The 18,668-nt window shown below is 39.1% G+C and overlaps 2 protein-coding genes across 9 annotated transcripts in view; one reads left to right on the forward strand and one right to left on the reverse strand.

Moving 5' to 3' along the window:
* The window catches only part of TCP11L1 (t-complex 11 like 1), a 35,411-nt gene extending 30,976 nt beyond the window's left edge, over positions 1-4,435 (forward strand). For 5 of the 8 annotated variants that reach the window (XM_045825212.1, XM_045825211.1, XM_045825214.1 and 2 more), the window contains one exon: positions 2,558-4,434. In XM_045825212.1, coding sequence (XP_045681168.1) covers positions 2,558-2,619 — 62 coding nt within the window. In that variant the 3' untranslated portion in view covers positions 2,620-4,434. Of the gene's footprint in view, positions 1-1,812; positions 2,512-2,557 lie in introns of those variants that run through there. The other 3 variants (XR_006784163.1, XM_045825218.1, XM_045825215.1) reach the window with 3 other exon arrangements.
* A 5,523-nt stretch (positions 4,436-9,958) lies between these two features.
* The window catches only part of CSTF3 (cleavage stimulation factor subunit 3), a 71,770-nt gene continuing 63,060 nt past the window's right edge, over positions 9,959-18,668 (reverse strand). The window contains exons 16-21 of the mRNA XM_045825590.1: positions 17,023-17,092; positions 15,901-16,096; positions 13,150-13,303; positions 12,358-12,452; positions 11,123-11,183; positions 9,959-10,672 (exon numbers count right to left, since the gene is read on the reverse strand). Of these exons, the coding sequence (XP_045681546.1) occupies positions 10,470-10,672; positions 11,123-11,183; positions 12,358-12,452; positions 13,150-13,303; positions 15,901-16,096; positions 17,023-17,092 (779 nt within the window). The 3' untranslated portion in view covers positions 9,959-10,469. The remainder of the gene's footprint in view (positions 10,673-11,122; positions 11,184-12,357; positions 12,453-13,149; positions 13,304-15,900; positions 16,097-17,022; positions 17,093-18,668) is intronic.

The raw sequence follows: 18,668 nt of genomic DNA on the forward strand, positions 1-18,668 counted from the left end.
AAAGGACCAGTCAGAAGTGAAGAACACTCTGGAAGGGACAAACAGGAGGTTGGTTGAAGCAGAGGGTCAACTCAGTGATGCGGAAGACAAGGTAGGAAAAAGCAGTCAGAACAGCAAACAGCAATCAGAACTTTAAAATGAGGTGAGTAACAGCATCATCATAGGGGTACCCAAAAGGCAAAGAGAGAAAGCAAGGTATTGAGGCCCTATTTGAAAAAACAATGACCAAAAGCTTCCCTAACCTCATGAAAGAATAATACGCACAAGTCCAGGAAGCACAGAGAGTCCCAAACAAGATGAACCCAAAGAGGCCCACACCAGGACCCATCATAATTAAAATGGCAAAGGTTACAGACAAAGAACTTGAAAGCCACAAAAGAAAGACAGTTGCCTACAAGGGATCTCCCATAAGACTGTCAGCTGATTTCTCAGCAGAAACACTTCAGGCCAGAAAGGATTGGCATGAAATATTCAAAGTGATGAAAAGCAAGGACCTACAACCGAGACTATACCCAGCAAGGTTATCATTTAGAACTGAAGGAGAAATAAAGAGCCTGCAGACAAGAAAAAGCTAAAAGAGTTCGTTACCACCAAACCAGTGTTACAAAATGTTCAAGGGTCTGTTTGGAGAAGGATAAAGAGAAGAGAATCACTTTACATGTAAATGGCTTAAATGCTGTGATCAAGATATATATAAGATATATAGACCATAAGAGAGATATAGATGTATATAGATATATATAGTCTATAATGACCTACTTCAGAACAAAAGATATACAGAGACTAAGAGTAAAGGGATGGAAAAAGATATTTCATGCAAATGGGAAGGAAAAAGAAGTATCAATACTTACATCTGACAAAATGGACTTTTAATACCAAGGCTACAGTAGGATATAAGGAAGGACACTACGTAATGACAAAGGGAACAATCCAACCAGAGGATATAACCCTAGTAAACATTATGCACCCAACCTAGGAGCACCTACATGTGTAAAGTATATCATGATGGACATAAAGGGAGAGACTGACAGTAATACAGTCATAGTAAGGGATTTTAACACCCCATTTACATCAATGGATAGATCTTCCAGTCACAAAATCCACAAGGAGACAGCTGCCTTAAACGACACACTAGATCACATGGATTTAACTGATATCTTCAGAGCATTTCATCCGAAACCTGCAGAATGTACATTCTTTTCAAGTGCACATGGAACATTTTCTAGGATAAACCACATGTTAGGACAATCAAGTCTCAATATCTTTAGGTAGATTGAAATCATATTAAGTACTTTCTCTGATCATAATGGTATGAAACTAGAAATTAATCACAAGAAAAAAAAAACAAAAACAAAGACAAAAACTAAATAGCATTACTAAACAGTGAATGAGTTAACAATGATGTCAAGGAAGAAATTAAAAGATACCTTGAAACAGGCAGTGAGGGGTGGGGTGGAGTAAGGGACAGGGTTGGGAGTGACCAGAGGAACATTGACTCGGTTTCCAACCTTTTGGCCTCTCTGGGCCACACTGGAAGAAGAGTTGTCTTAGGCCACACATTAAATACATTGTGACACATAATCACCAAAAAATCTCAATGTTTTAAGTACGTTCACAATTTTGTGTTGGGCCGCATTCACAGCCATCCTGGGCTGCACGCAGCCCATGGGCCACAGGTTGGACAACCCTGCCACAGACCGTGTTGTGAAACCAGGCTTCAGAGGAGTGAAGGGTTATATTGTGGGGGAATGTAATTTCTCCAAATACGTGTTACCCATTTTTTGTTTGTTTTTGTTTTGTTTTTTATTGCAGCCAGAGATGTATGCTGCATTATGTGGTCAGAAGCCATATATTCTTAAGAGTTTAGACTCAAGGACAAATCTTCCCTGGTTTTTTTGGAAAGGGACCAAAGTTCAGTAAGTAGAACTTCTAAAGAACAAAATCACGTCTTTTCCAGTGCATTCAGTGAGGTCTCTTCTGGAACTGGCTCTGTAGTTAAGGTTGCTTATGGCCTGGGTGGCACTAGCTTCAAGCCCAAGCACCCAGGGGCGGCGCTCCTTTGCCGGCCTCCGCCTCAGAGTGTTTGAGGTTTTATTCTCCCCCCTCCAAGGGTGAAGGAAGGGAACTCTACCCCACATACACTTCCTGTAGTTATTCTTTCTAAATCTCAACAATTCTTTTTGCCTTCCTTGGTAAGAGTTAACTCACAGGATTTGTTTTCCTTCCTAAGTTCCTAAATTGACAAAGTTTGCTTGAAATCGTGATGCGTATTGTATAGCAGGGAGCTTCACAGCCTCCCATGCCCACCCCACCCCCACCTCACTTTTCACTGATGGAGTTCCTTCTACAAGTGGCAAAAGCCAAGTGTGGACAAGGCAAAGTTCAGAAACACAATGTTTATATTGAATCATTTTGTTGTAGCTCTTTGAAGGTAAGTGAGCTCATTTTGTCCCTGGAATCTCATAGGATTATCACTAAGGGCCAGGACAATTCACTTAGTTCATTGTGTCACTCAGGAAATGTTTCTTAAGCATCTATGTGGAATTCCTCCCTACAGCTCTCCTGCTCCCCCCGAAGACAAAATGTCCTGTGGCATGTAAAGTATCCTTCAGAATTTGAGTGGTTCTATTTACTATATGCAGATCAGATTTGACATGATTTCCTGCCCAACGTGTTTGTGGAAACAGTGTCAGAACCACAATAAGATGTCTTACCGGTTAAATGAAGTAGACAGGTGTGTAAGAACTTCTTCTCTGTGAAGAAAAGTTACTAATAAGTTTGACATATTACTCCTGTAAGCTGCAGCTACTGTCTGACAATTCTAAAGGGGCGATTCAGAAATTCTGTTTTTGTGGCAGTGCTTGCTTTCATTTCTCCAAGCCTTCAAGTGTCTGGAAGTACAGAGGGCTGCTGCCCCCAGTTTTCTTGGTGAATTTCCAGCAATCGTTTGGCCTGCCCTGACTTGTATGTATAACATTTGTACTTCTTAATTTTGGGGCAGCACGGTAGAGTGGAAAGATGGGGGCTGTCAAGAAACCAGTGCTCTGATCCCATTACTATTACATACTAGCTGGGGCTAATCGGGACTCACTCCCAACACCTATAAAGGAAAAGGACTAGACTTGACCTTTAAGCCCCTTTCTAGTTGTGATGTTCTGTGGTACATCTGACTTGAGAAACTTAATAGACTGCAGTAGGATTGTGCACAAAGCTCCCGATTTAGAGGAAGATCTGGATTTGAGTCTTTCCTCTGTTGCCTTCTTACTGGTTTCATGATATTGATTGGCTAGTCAATCTCCCTAGGGCCTCAGTATTTTCGTCTATAAAATGGCAACATTCACTAGCTCACACTTTCTGTGAGCATTAAATTTGATAACGGTTATAAGAATGCTTTGTACGTGGAAAAGGACTATAAATTGCTTTATCAACAACAACAGAGAGCATATAACCCTCTACCTGTAGGTGCACGTCGATTATTGTGAGAGGTCCCACTGTTGGTGCTCAACCTCCTTTTAGGCAAGTCCATTCATAGGCCTGTAGGGAGCTCTTCCTTCCCTGTCCCAGGATGTATTCTCTGTCACCATCTCTCTGCTAGAGCTGCAGTCTTACCTTTTCTTATCGCCAACGTCCACATTCACTCCAGTGATTTCTCCCCATCGCCACCTCTATGTTATTATTTGAATGAATGAATGGACGACAATGGATGGTGGGCTGTGATACTCATTTAAAGGCATTATCTTATTGAAAATATAATCTACCTAAAGAACTACAAAGTGTTTGCAATTGTGAATTTAAACTGGATTTTGTATTATTGAACTATTTCTAATAGGTAGCCTTTCATTCATAGTATTTAGAGAAACTGAAGGGCAAAGCCTTTGAGCCCAATAAGTTATGTTAACCTATTAAATGTTCACAGATAGTTTCAGAAATAGTCCTAGAAAATAAGCATTAGAAACTTTAACAGGCACAATTTTGCTTAAAACTGCCGCTAGTATGAGTTTCTGCTATACCTGATTATATTGCCTTCTTTCTTTCTTTCTTTTTTTTTTTTTTTTATCCTCAGAAAACGGTAGATTCACCACCACACATTATATTGCCTTCTGAACCTAAGAACTAGAGCTGTCTACAGGCCTGGTCTGATGGAGTGTCATTTAGGGTTTTTTTTAAATATATTTTATTGATTATGCTATTACAATTGTCCCATTTCCCCCTTTTTAATCGCCACCCCCCTACATCTCCCTCCCACCTGCATTCCCCCCTCCCCCGCACTTAGTTCATGTCTATGGGTCATACATACAAGTTCTTTGACTTCTCCATATCCTATAATATTCGTAACTTTCCACTGTCTACTTTGTACCTACCAGTTATGCTTCTTACTCCCTGTACCTTCCCCACCATTCTCCCCCCTACCTCTCCCTGCTGATAACCCTCCACGTGATCTCTATTTCTGTGATGCTGTTCCTGTTCTAGTTGTTTGCTTAGTTTGTTTTTGTTTTTCTTTTTGTTTTAGGTGTAGTTGTTAATAATTGTGAGTTTGCTGTCATTTTATTGTACATGCTTTTGATCTTCTTTTTCTTCGATAAGTCCCTTTAACATTTCATACAATAAGGGCTTGGTGATGATGAACTCCTTTAATTTGACCTTATCTGAGAAGCACTTTATCTGCCCTTCCATTCTAAATGAAAGCTTTGCTAGATAGAGCAATCTGGGATGTAGGTCCTTGCCTTTCATGACTTGGAATACTTCTTTCCAGCCCCTTCTTGCCTGTAAGGTCTCTTTTGAGAAATCAGCTGAGAGTCTTATGGGAACTCCTTTGTAGGTAACGGTCTCCTTTTCTCTTGCTGCTTTTAAGATTTTCTCCTTTATTTTAATCTCGGGTAATGTAATTATGATGTGCCTTGGTGTGTTCCCTTTTGGGTCCAACTTCTTTGGGACTCTCTGAGCTTTCTGGACTTCCTGGAGGTCCATTTCCTTTGCCAGAATGGGGAGGTTCTCCTTTATTATTTGTTCAAATAACTTTTCCACTTGTTGTTCTTCCTCTTCTCCTTCTGGTACCCCTATAATTCGGATGTTGGAATGTTTAAAGTTGTCCTGGAGGTTCCTAAGCCTCTCACTTTTTGAATTCTTGTTTCTTCATTCTTTTCTGGTTGGATGTTTATTTCTTCCTTCTGCTCCAAACCATTGATTTGAGTCCCAGTTTCCTTCCTGTCACTGTTGGTTCCCTGTATGTTTTCCTTCATTTCACTCTTCATAGCCTTCACTTTTTCCTCTATTTTGTGGCACTGCCTAACCAATTCTGTGAGTGTTCTGATTACCAGTGTTTTGAACTGTGCCTCTGATAGGTTGACTATCTCTTTGTTGCTTAGTTGTATTTTTTCTGGAGCTTTGATCTGTTCTTTCATTTGGACCATTTTTTGTGTGTGTCAGGGCACCTGTTACATAGTAAGGGGCGGAGCCTCAGGTGTTCAGCAGAGTGGGGCAACCCGTGTGGCTGCATTGTTGAGCTGTACGTGGGGGAGGGGTATGAGAGAGACAATGCCACTTGTTCAGCTCTCTGCTGGCTTTTGGTCACTTCCTCTGCTACCCACAAGCAAATTAGGCCCTTCTGGTGCTGATTCCTGGGTTGGTGAGTTTTGTGTATGTTCTAGGATTCTGTGGGTCTCTCCAATGAACTCTTCTGAGAGGCTGGGAGTTTCTCCCGCTGCCTCAACCCTCACAGGGGTTTTCCATCAGAGGTCTGAGGCTTTATTTCCCAGAGCTAGAACCCTAGGTTGCGTGGTCTATCTCACTCCCTAGTTGTTCCTCCCAGTTTAGCTGCACTCGGATGTGGGACTGCCCGCCCCACAAGGCACCTGCTACCTTGCCGAGTCCTCTTTGCCTGGCTGCCCATCTCTGCGCCTCCTACCGGTATGGAGGAATGTTTCTTCTTTTACTCCTTGGTTGTGGTACTTCCCTACAGTTCAATTTTCTGTCAGTTCTGGTTATTTTTTGTTTTTAAATGTGTCCTTTTTTTGGTTGTGTGAGGAGGCACAGTGTATCTACCTATGCCTCCATCTTGACTGGAAGTTCTGATCTATTCTTTCATTTGGGCCATATTTTTTTGTCTCGGTGCAGCTGTTAGTAGCAAGGGGCGGAGCCTTAGGTGCTCACCAGGGCGGGGCAACCATATCACTGTGTCGTTGTGCTGTATGTGGGAGAGGGGTCTGAGAGAGGACAATGCCACTTGCTCCGCTCTGTGCCAGTTTTCAGTGTCTTACCCCACTTTCCACAAGCAAATTGGGCCCTTCTGGTGTTGATTCCCTGGTGGGTGGGCTTGTGTATGTTCTAGGACCCTGTGGGTTTCTCCAACAAACTCTCCTGTGAGGCTGGGAGTTTCTTCAGGTGCCATAACCCCCACCGATTGTTATAGTCAGAGGTTTTGAGGCTTCATTTCCCTGCGCTGGATCCCTGGGTTGCGGGTCTGTTTCACTCCCCAGTTGTTCCTCCTAGTTTATGCACACGCAAATGTGGGGCCACCTGGTCCACCAGTCGCCACCTTGCCTATTCCTGTCCGCCAACTGCTGCCTTGCCATGCATCCTCTCCACCCCAGCTGCCTGTCTCCGCCCCTCCTACCAGTCTGAATGAATGTTTCTTATTTAACTCCTTGGTTGGTTGTTGGACTTCCATACAGTTCAATTTTTCTGGTTATTTTTTTTTTTAATTTGTTGTTGCCCTTCTTTTGGTTGTGCGAGGAGGCAAAGTGTATCTACCTACACCTCCATTTTGGCTGGAAGTCAGTATCATTCATTTAGGGTTTTGTTTTTTTATTTATTTTATTTTTAGACAGAGATTAAGGGAAGGAGAAAGAGGAGGAGAGAAATATCAGTGTGTGGTTGCCTCTTGTACGCTCCACCACTGGGGACCTGGCCTGCAACCCAGGCATGTGCCCTGACTGGGAATCAAACTGGTGACCCTTGGGTTTGCAGGCTGGCACTCAGTCCACTGAACCACACTAGCCAGGGCTCATTTAGTTTTGAAATCAGATGTGTCTTTAGTTGGTAGCAATAGTCATATTTCACCATTTTTAGATTTGTCTTATCTTAACTAAACATTGAGAACCTTTAAAGTGCAACTTCTGACTTAAAAGCAACCTTAAAACGGAAGTAACACTCTTCTGCCCCCCACCCCCCTCTCATTCACATTGCTCTGCTTTTTAAAGTACTGTTTTTTTGTGCTCGGAGTAGAACTTGGTGAAGGCTGAGACAGAGAAAATTTAGTAAACTGCTGAATTGTTTTCCTTGACTTTTATTCTGAAAACTTGGTAAGCTAACACCTCTGTTGAATATTTAAGATTTTTACTTAAATCAGTAACATGGTACCTGGAGTTTTGTTCTTGGTGTGAATTATCTTTCAAGACTTAAGAGATTTTTATTTTAAAAAATATAATTTTACTTGACAAATGTCAAAGTCAAGGAAGAACTACCAACTTTAATGGTTTATTGGGAATTGAAATGTAAAAAACAACATTTAGGAACATGGTAATTATACTGTTATTGCCGTGTAAATGAATTCTTAGTTTTATCAAGTAAAGGCTGATGATGGAGGGTTATAAAATCACAAAATAAATTTGTAATCATTGACCAAAGTCGAAATGCGGACTAAGTGGTCTGTTTTCTCCTTCTTTTCCAGTGGTACAATTTGGTTATTCCGTTTTATACTCACCAGGTAGCTGTGGTAACATAGCTGTAATTTCTTGTTTGAAATGTACTGCCATAGGACAGTTTAATTTTTCATAAAGGACTTACAGTCCTTAAATTTTATGCAGTTCTAGAATTGTAGGGATATTGTCATTGTTTTTATAAAAAGGAAAAATATGGATTTGGGGGGGCAATTTCTCTGGGTCCAGCAATACAGATACCTGAGGGAACTTAGGCGTGTGAGACTGGCTGTGCCATGGAGAGTTTGCACTTTAGTTTCCAAAAGTAAGCCCAGATTTCTTTTTTTTTTAAAATATTTTATTTATTTTTATTTTCAGAGAGGGAAGGGAGGGAGAAAGAGAGAGAGAAACATCAATGTGCAGTTGCTGGGGATCATGGCCTGCAACCCAGGCATGTGCCCTGACTGGGAATCGAACCTGCGACACTTTGGTTCGCAGCCCGCGCTCAATCTAGTGAGCTACGTCAGCCAGGGCAAGCCCAGATTTCTAACTCGCTACTGTTCAGCTGTGTTCACAACAGGAATTGTCAAATATTCAGACAGAATCATATTAAAAACTAAAAATTCATATATGTCTGTAGCAGTTAAAACATTAGACAATGTTTTCTTCTAACAAGAAATAATCCCTTTTATGTTTAAAGGTCAATAATTTCTAGGGGAAAATACCTTAGAAACAAATGCAGTAGAATCAACTATGATACACAAAGTACTTCGTGGCACTTCTCACCTAGGTGGTAGAGGGGGGTTTTCTCTGTACTGCAAATGCTAAAAGGAAAAACATGCTCATGCACATTTGTGTCACTGTTTTGTCACTCATGGGAACACTATTGTAGACAAGTATAGGTACTTGAAACCATTTTGTTTTCTTCAAAACACTGTCCAAAGAGGGCCCTTCAGGCAAGATTCCCTACCTCTGTAATCTATTTTCAGATCTATGCTATATGGGACACCTGTGCCATTCGGATTGCTTGGTTGATAACCATGAACTTGAGGATGACAAAATCTGAATGAAAGCCAGCTGACTGTTTTGAGGCAGTTTTAGCTTTAATGGGAAAAAAACAGTAGACACACGCTTGTGATCAACTATGTAAATATAACCTTACTACATGTGTTTATATGAGTGACTCAGTAACCTTCACTCCACTTTGTTTTATATAAATATTTGAATATGAATTTAAATTGTAAGATTAATATTTAATCACATTTGAAGTCAAATTCTAAATTGTGTATCCAGTAGGTAAGATAGTTTCATTATAGCCATACTTTTCTCATTTTTTCCTGATTTTTTTTTGCTTTTATGCTGAATCACAACCTTTAGTCTCACCTAATTTTCTGTATAGATTTTCTAGAAATAAGTCAAGAGGAGGAAATATAATTAACAAAGGGCAAAACCTAATGCTTTGGACTTATTTGCATGATAAGTTTGTACACCCTGTAATTGAATTTGGTTAATTAGTTGTAGTTTTCTTCAGTGCAATCTATGAAAAACATGTTTCTGAGTACGGAGCACCTTCTGAAATATAGTTATGTTTGAACAAGACAATGGGTGGTAAAAAGAATTCCCACAAATTGTTTTTGAGAGAGATGATGATAAAATATCTCAATCTGCCTCAGGTTAATTGGGGGAAGTGCATTGAGTTTTTCTAAAATGTTCCATTTGTTCCTTAAAAATGGATCCCTCATGTTTTCAGTGAGTACCAAGAAAGATCAGGGAGGACGAAGTTAAACACAGTAGGTATGACTTTTCATTGTATTGACTTTTTAAAATTGATTTGAGAGAGAGAGGGAGAGAGGGGCAGAGAGAGCGAGCGAGAAAACAATATGTTGTTCCACTTATTCTTAAAAAATTTATTTATTTATTTAAGATTTATTTATTTATTTATTTTTAGAGAGGGAAGGGAGAAAGAAAGAGAGACAGCGAAACATCAATGTGCAGTTGCTGGGGGCCGTGGCCTGCAACCCAGGCATGTGCCCTGACTGGGAATCGAACCTGCGATGCTTTGGTTCGCAGCCCACGCTCAATCCACCGAGCTACGCCAGCCAGGGTTGTTCCACTTATTCTTGCACTCACTGACTGATTCTTGTGTGTGCCCTGACCAGGGACGGAACCCGCAACTGCAGCTTATCGTGATGGCACGCTAACCAACTGAGCTACCCAGCCAGGGCTGACAATTATTTTTAAACTGTATTGGTTGAATAACATAAAATAATTTAGCTACTTTAAGTAAATTCTGAATGAAAGTAGCAGAAGGAGGCAAGACATATTTGAGATCCTTTTATTTTTTAAAGGATTGTTTTAAAATTTTAAACTACAAAACAGATCCCATACATTCTGCCATAAATAAAAAACAAACAATAAGGCAGGACTCTACATAAGCAGACTGAGAACAACTCTTTTCAGAAAAATGTGATAAAATGCTTTACAATCATAAGCCATCCAGTTTTTAAAATAAAACTGTTGAAAACTCACAAGTCTTCAAGCGGCACGTACAAGACACCCTTGAAGAGGGAACAAAATGCAGTTCTGCTATTTTGTACTGTTCTCACATCTGAAAACCCAATTTTGCTCAGAGTGCAAGTTCCACGTTCTAAAGTCCACACAGGTTGGTTTATTTTCTTTCTCAAGAACCATATGATAGAGGCACCAATGACAATACAACTTTGTTTCCAAGAAGCTTGTAACAAAGCATTGTCTCTTTTAAACATATGACTTAAGAGGCAAAAGGGAATCCTGGGTAACAGTTTTCTTTCAGAGGCAGGTTTTGAGCCCGTTTCACCGAATTCGCTTCTGCTGCCGTGCTCTATAAATGTCATGAACGGGAGGGACGACAGCCCCCTTTTCCTCATCTTCATCCGAGTCCTCATTGGGCCTCTTGACGGCCTTGGTGAGCACCGCGTTACTTTCCACCGGGCCGTTGCCTTCCACAGCTAGCTCTGGGGCTCCGCCCGTAATGATCCTCACAGCTTCCTCGACAGCTAGTGAAACAAAATGAAACGGACTTTTGGAAGATGCTGAAAATTACACTGCTATGAAAAGATATGTACATGCTACTTTGGATACTTTATGGTTCATTTCATAGCCTACTATTAGCAAAGCATGGGATAGTACTGACACTAAATAATTAAAGGAAAAGACAAACACTGCTGTTAAAATTAATAAAATTGTTTTCATAAGCCAAGTCTAATGTAATAGTGCATGTTCACATGAATAGAAAAGATTAAGCTTTTAAAAAGATAAGCTATTATGACATTTTACTTAGTGAAATCAGATTACAAAGAAGTCTCTGTGCCCAGGAAGGCCCGAACCACTGCTGATTTCTTGTACTTCCACAAGATGGCCAGCTGGTTTTGGAAACTTCCAAAACCAGGCAAATAGGAGACAACAATGAGAATTCTACTCTAAGAAAAGGAGCTTCCATCACTTACTATTTGGTATCTTGCATCTTCGGAAAATTTCCATCAGTTCATCCACTTGTACAAAAGGACCCTATTTTGATACAAATTTTATTTTATTTTTAAAAATTTTATTAAAATTAAATTTCAATTACAGTTGACATTATTTAAATTTTTTAAAATTTATTGATTTTTAGAGAGGGAGAGAGAGAAACATCGATTTGCTATTCCACTTATTTATGCATTCATTGAACCTGCAATATTGTATCAAGATGACGCTCTAACCAATTGAGCTGCCTGGCCAGGACATAGCTGACATTCAGTAGTTTCACATGTGCAGCATAGTGACTAGACATAACTTACGAGGTGATTACCCTACCCTGGTAAGTCTAGTACCTATGTAGCACCATATATAGTTAAAATATTATTCACTACATTCCCTATGCTGTATTTAACATCCTGCACGACTACTTTGTAACTGCCAATTTGTACTTCATCTTTTTCACCCAGTCCCCCAACTCCCCTCCCATTTGGCAATCATCATTTGTTCTCTGTATCTATGAGTTTGTTTTGTTTGTTCACTTATTTTGTTTTTTAGATTCCACATATAAGTGAAATCATATGGTATTTGACTTCCTCTGTCTGATTTATTTCACTTAGCATAATATCCTTAGGTGCATCTATATTATTACAAATGGTAAGATTTCATTCTTTTTTTATGGCTGAGTGATATTCTATTGTATGTATGTACCACATCTCCTTTATCCAGTTGCCTACTAATGGACACCTAGGTTGCTTCCGTATCTTGGATATTGTAAATAATGCTGCAGTGAACATAGGGGTACATGTATCTTTTTGAATTAGTGTTTGAATTTCTTTGGGTAAGTATCCAGAAGTAGGATTGCTGGATCACATGGTAATTCTATTTTTAATTTTTCGAGGAACCTCCATACTATTTTCCACAGTGGCTGTACCAACCTGTATTCCCACCAGCAGTGCTCTAGGGTTCCCTTTTCCCCACATTTCACCAATATTTGTTGTTTGTTGATTTATTAATAATAGCCATTCTAACAAGTGTGAGGTGATACTTCATTATGCTTTTAATTTGCATTTCTGATGATTAGTGACATTAATACAAATACATTTTAATCCCCAATAATATGACAAGTTAAAATAGCACTACTTTATATTTCCTGTGATACAAAGGAAAAGCACACAGGTACTGGAACTCACAGAACAAGCATCTATCATGAAAATTGTGAACTAACCTGGAAACAGATGGGAGGAGGGAGAAGTTTCATTAAAACAACAGCTGCAGGCGGTACTGGGAATACTCCACCAGGAACTGGGTGTAAACCTGGAGCTATAAGAGAGAAGAGTAGGAATCAGGTGGGATGGAGGAATTTCTATACATTTAAGAGCTAACATAAATCACTTGCACACAAAGATGTTCTATGTCTATGTTGCTTTGTTCCGGACATTTTAAGTTGTGTTTAGTGTTTTACATGTTTTGCCGAACTCAACAGGATTAGACAGTGAGAGCCGTCTCAACCTCACAGCCACCAGGAGGCAGAAGAATAAACAAGTGACTTTGCATAAGACAACCCAGGGTCTAAACGGAAGTCCATTTTTGTCAAACACCCCTTGTAAGCCTCACAAGTCATTTGTTCAGCAATCTTGTTTAAAGTCAATTACTCAACAACATTTCATCATAAGGGCCTGGTTCAAATAGGATCTAGATAGACTAGTGCCCATTAGTAAGCATAAATAATAGCAAATAACATCACTGAAGTAAGTTTCCATCTGTACAGGTAACCTGTACATAGCAGCATTTCTGAAAACTGTCTAAGTATCACTGCCAAAAAGGGTTACTGGAACCTGAGTCACCAAGTTTTATGTTTTTTCTTTAAGACATTCTTAATATGGTTCAAAGATTACAGTCCAGTCACTTGTCACAGTGACCCTTGTCTAATAAATAACCTACAATGGAAAGGTCACATTGCTTTGCCCCCCCACACCTCTGGATTGAAATCAGTACTGGATCTAAAGTCATGGCTTACGTGCTAAATGTCGTGGCTGAAATGGAATCATCTGCTGAGTGTCTGGTTTAGGGTACTCTGGTTTTCTATCCACTTCATCTTTCAGAACAGGTACTATAGAAGGAGCTACAACTGGGTCTGGAATTATAGCTGCTAGCTTAGCACGCGAGACATCCTGAAAATGCAGAACAGAAGAATCCTAAACCTGAAAAAGGGACTTGTAGAGTATAATTGTGCAGTTCTACAATCTCGAGGATACACTGAATAACTGGGTAAAAATCACAGAAAGAATGGAGAGGAATATGCAAGAACTTGATGGTAAAGATTGTTAAACACTCAACAAAGAAAGCTAAAAGGCTCTAAAGATTTGGTGTTTTATAACTTTACCCAACCCCAGTTAACAATCATTTAGACCCAATGTTGCCAGGTGGGACTTTTGTCAGATAGATACAGGCTTTTGTGGGTAAATACATAAGATTGGGCACCAACTAGAGTGGAGTAATTTGGAAGAAAATCTATAAAGTATTTTTCTGACACTTCCCTTCCACTGGGACTGAACAACATCTATCAGTTTAAGTGAGGAAGCTAGATTAAGTGAGGATCTGCTTCATGAAAGCTAAAATAAAGTTTGTTTTATTGATGATGTTAGTTAATAAGATTTGCCAATTAAATAAAAAATTATCCCCAACACGCAATTCTAGGAAGAAGGAACACTTATTGAGCAATCCCTTTTTGTCAAACAATTTTAGCCATTTATTCCTTCTTTGATGAGGCAAACAGCAACATCTCCATTGTAGAGAAGGGAGTGGAGCTCACAGAGGCTCTGCCGTTTCCAAGGTCCCACCGCCGGGAAGCAGAGAGAGGATGGGGAGCACAGGCCTGAGAACCACTCTCCAAAGGGAGCGAGCGATACAGCCACCTGTTGAGACCCTACCCCAGAGAAGATTCTCTGCTACAGGCAGCCTGTCAATCTGCCCATCTAGAACCAAAAGAACCCATTTTGCCACCATCAAGAGATAATAAGAGCATTTCACTTTCTCAAAATGTGCTCAAATGCAGTGGGTGGCAAATCTAAATTAGCAGGCTTGTTGGAAATTACTTTCTTCTCACATTTCCTCTCTCATGCTACACACACAGCAGCACATTAATCCTTCCAAAATAAATAAGAGTACAAAGAGAAACAGAAGATGGAAAATTCATATTCAAGATGTGGTTCTACTTGGAAATAGCTCTTTATTTTCATTAACTTTCTTAATTTCCATTTTCATCTTGGCAAAGTTGAAATAGCCTTTTCTAATAAATCCACACAGTCTAAAATGCCTTTGGCTTTTCACTAAGAAATAGTTAAAAACTAGAAGCAGAACCTGCTCAGCCCTGAGCAGTAACCCCATAGAGCTCAGAAAAGGAATCTGGGGCTGGCACAGGACTCAAGCTTCCATTATTAAAAGGGTCTAAAGGTTAATTATGGGTGATTTTTCTCAAACACTTTAATCTGGCTTGGACAGCAGCACGGTGAGACCCAGGCCACAAGAGGGCAGTGAGGAAAGGAGAGTGATGGTCAGGAGTACCCATTATAATGCTGGTTAGAGTCAATGGACCGATCTGGGACTCTTCCCTCAGAATTTCCATCTTGGTCTTTTTTAACATGACAGAGAAAACTCAAGAAGTAATAGAAGAATGGCTCTTCTCAGCAAGGGCTGTTTCTGGGGTTGCATAAACATGAATTCTTCCCCCTTGTCCGAACAGGTTCAGGTAGCCAGATTTGTTTTCGTATGATGAAGTGATCTACACAGAGGAGCTCCATTCTTAGATAAGCTAATTTCCTCAGGGCCCCAATGGAGAAGCACTGTTTTAAAGATACAGATTCCTCAAAGAAATTTACTTATTTATCAAGCCGTAATATTTCTTCATTATACCTACACATATGCAACAGGAACTACATTTGGTAAGATCTCCTGTCAAAATACATTAATCAGTTTTTTAAAAAAGATTTTACTTATTCATTTATTAATTAAAGAGAGGGGAAGAGAGAGAGAGAGAGAGAGGGAGAGAAACGTCAATTGATTGCCTCTCATACATGCCCCAATGGGGGACCAAACCCACAACCCAGGCACGTGCTCTGACAAGGAATTAAAGAAGCAATCTTTCGGTTTGTGGGATGATACCCAACCAAGTGAGCCACACTGGTCACCAGGGACATTCATCAGTTTTAAGAACTATTAGAAAAAGTATAATGCCTAAGATGACATTGAGATTTCTTTTGCTTTGCTTCCCTCCCAACACCTCCATCTGCCCACCAGACACTAGGCATTGACAATTTCAGGGAAAGAATGAAAGCATTTGTTAAATCTCATTTTAATACTCATTTTGTTCAGCACTTTTGATACTCAATGTTTCATAAACCCAAGGACAATCCCTGAACTCTTCTTTTTCCTTTTTTTAATCCTCACTCAAGAACACTCGCTACTTTTAGAGAGAGGGGAAGGAAGTGAGAGAGTGAGAGAAACATCCATGTGAGAGAGAAACATCAATCGACTGCCTCCTCGTAAGTGCCCCAAGCGGGGTACACACCGTGCAACCCGAGTATGTGCCCTGACCGGGAATCAAACCCGCAACCTTTCTGTCTATGGGATGATGCTCCAACCAACTGAGCAAATCTATCCTAAAACTAGATTAATTTGTACTTCAGAATGTAGAGTAAAGTTTATCCATGAGATTCTAGAACGCTGGAAAAGTCAGGACACTACACACATCTTGATCCTAAGTACATACCTTATAACCAAGTGCTTTTAGTTCACTTGCAGAGCAAGGATATAAATCCATGAACTTGTATCTATCTACCAGTAAAGCTGTTTCTTTTCCTTCATACTCTTCTTTGAATGCTGTGAACCGTCTTTTCTCCACTTTGAGTATACTAGCTAGATCACCAATATTACTTTCAAAAGCTAGAAATCGGGCCCAAATTTCTCTGTAAGAAAATAATCAATACTTAATTATTCTGGGTTTGGGACTGGGAGTCCATTTACAAAAAAAGCCTTAAGTTCCCCCTCTCCATTTTGAAAAGTATGTCTCTTTTTCATTATAAAGATTTCCGAATTACAGAAAAATAGTGTAACAAATATATCATTACTTAGATTTAATCATTGTTAATATTTTGCCATAGTTTTGTTTTTGCTTAAATATTTTAAATAAATTATAGATGTAATATTTCACCCTCAATACTTCTGTGCTGAAGCTCTTTTGTGAGTTTTTACTTATTTAGCATATGTCCCCATCCTTTGTGGTCAATAAGAGTGATAGTTTACCCTGGAAAAGGTAAACTCTAGGTGGAAGAATAGAAAAATGAATCTGGATAGATTTCCAGTTTCTCCAGAAAAATGTGGCTCTGCCATTTTTGTTGAGTAGCATTAAATATAATGTAGAATTCATTCTTCATTCAATGTATGAATAAAAATATAAAAGCTCTCTATTTTTTCCCTTTAATATGGATCACTGAAAATCAATTTATACCTCACCACTATTCTAAACAGCCAAAATTAAGTCTCAGAGACTCAAATCTGTGCTCTCAAGGGAGGTAAACATTTCAGAACACTTCTAATCTGTTCACATCAATTTCTAGAGATATAGTAAACTAGAAGATATACTAAAATACTCAATAATAAATTGCTAAGAAATCTCTCAAAACAATTCTTATCAGTATGCAAAAACTAAACTATAATTATCTTAAACAGGCATAGAAATATTACAGGCAGGCATTTGTAAGTTAAGTTTCAAGAGAGAAGGGGAATTTCTCCTGAAACTTACACTCAACAAACAAACATTCATTCCATAGATCACAATTCAAATATACAGGCCACATTAGAACTTGACCAACAAGTTTTCACAATGGCTTACCCTGACTTTTCAGGAGGAAGGCTTCCAGATGTTAGAACTCGTTCAAACAAAACCCGGGTATTATTGTCCTCTAGGATGATAGAAGAGTTTTTAAATATTAAATCAGGTTTACAATTCAACAGTATATGTGCACATGTATTATCTTGTTTAATACTCATAAAAACCCTATGCAGAAAGGAAACTATTATCATACCCAATTTTTATAGATGAGGAAACTTGAGGTTCAAAAAAATTAGGTGAGTAGATCTGGCTCACTGTTACTGAGTAATAGAGTTATAACTAGAAGCCAGGTCTTTTTACCTGTAGTTCAGTCCTCCTTAGTATACTGCAGTTGTAATGTAAAACCATAACACTGTCATATCTGAGTCCGGCATCCTCTTTTATTTATTTTTAGAGAGGGGAAGGGAGGAAGAGAGGGACAGAAACATCAATGTGTGGTGGCTTCTCAAGCGCCCCCTACTGGAGACCTGGCCTGCAATCCAGGCACGTGCCCAGACTGGGAATCAAATCAGCGACCCTTTGGTTTGCAGTCCAGCACTCAATCCACTCAGCTAAACCAGCCAGGGCCCTATCTGCCTTTTAAAAATAATGAAAATTACATATCTGCTTGACATTAGAAGTGTCAGACTATTGATAATTTTTAAATATATTGAATATGAAGGATGGCAAGCTCAAATTTAGATACACTTGAGTTTCTTATTTTGTAACACCAGGATGACACTATATTTAAGTTTAAATTCTTGTACTGGTCCAATAATATCTAGACTGGTAAATATGCAAATGGAAAATGAATTAAGAATGGTCACCAGAGGAGCATCTGAGATCTTGCTCCCAGGCATATGTCATCAGTCTGGCTCAAAAAAACTCATAAAAATTCAAAACAAACAAAAAAGAATGATCACTAGAAATGGATTAAAACTTGTCTTGGGAGGTCCTCTGTAGTTTGAAGTGGGAAAATGATACTTTTTGCTAGGCTCTAATGGATCTATTAATATTTAAGGATCCTATTCAATTACTATTATATATTATATTATTAAATATTATATTTTAAATGGGTGTATTTATGGTTCATAAATTATACCTAAATAAAATTGTAAAAAAAAAAAAAAATCCAGCAGAGCCCTGACCCAGTGGTTCAGTTGGTTGAAGCATCGCACAGTACACCAAAAGTCTGCAGGTTCAATTTCCAGTCAGGGCACATACCTAGGTTGTGGGTTGTCAGGGAATGTGCGAGAGGCAACCGATCGATGTCTTTCTCTCACATCAATGTACCTCCCTCTTTCTCTAAAATAAATAAACATATCCCTGGGTGAAGATTAAAAAAAATCCAGCAGAGTAGCTGGTTGTTATTGCCTCAGGGTAGTTATTCAGTTTTACTATACATCCACCTGCAAAGTGAAACCACGAGGTTTAAAATGTACTGAACATGTATTAAAAACATACTGAATGCCAGAGATGTAAAGTACAACACAGGAATATAATCAATAATATTGTAATAACTATACATTGGAAATATCGGGGATCACTTTATAAAGTATATGACTGTCTAACCACTATGTTGTAACTTAAAACTGATACAAACAATACTGAATGTAAACTCAATTTATACTGAAAAATAAAATTTTTTGGAGAAAAATAATATGTAT

Source organism: Phyllostomus hastatus, unplaced genomic scaffold, assembly GCF_019186645.2.
Source record: "Phyllostomus hastatus isolate PE091 unplaced genomic scaffold, TTU_PhHast_1.1 phas_scaffold_585, whole genome shotgun sequence".
Classification (NCBI taxonomy): domain Eukaryota; kingdom Metazoa; phylum Chordata; class Mammalia; order Chiroptera; family Phyllostomidae; genus Phyllostomus; species Phyllostomus hastatus.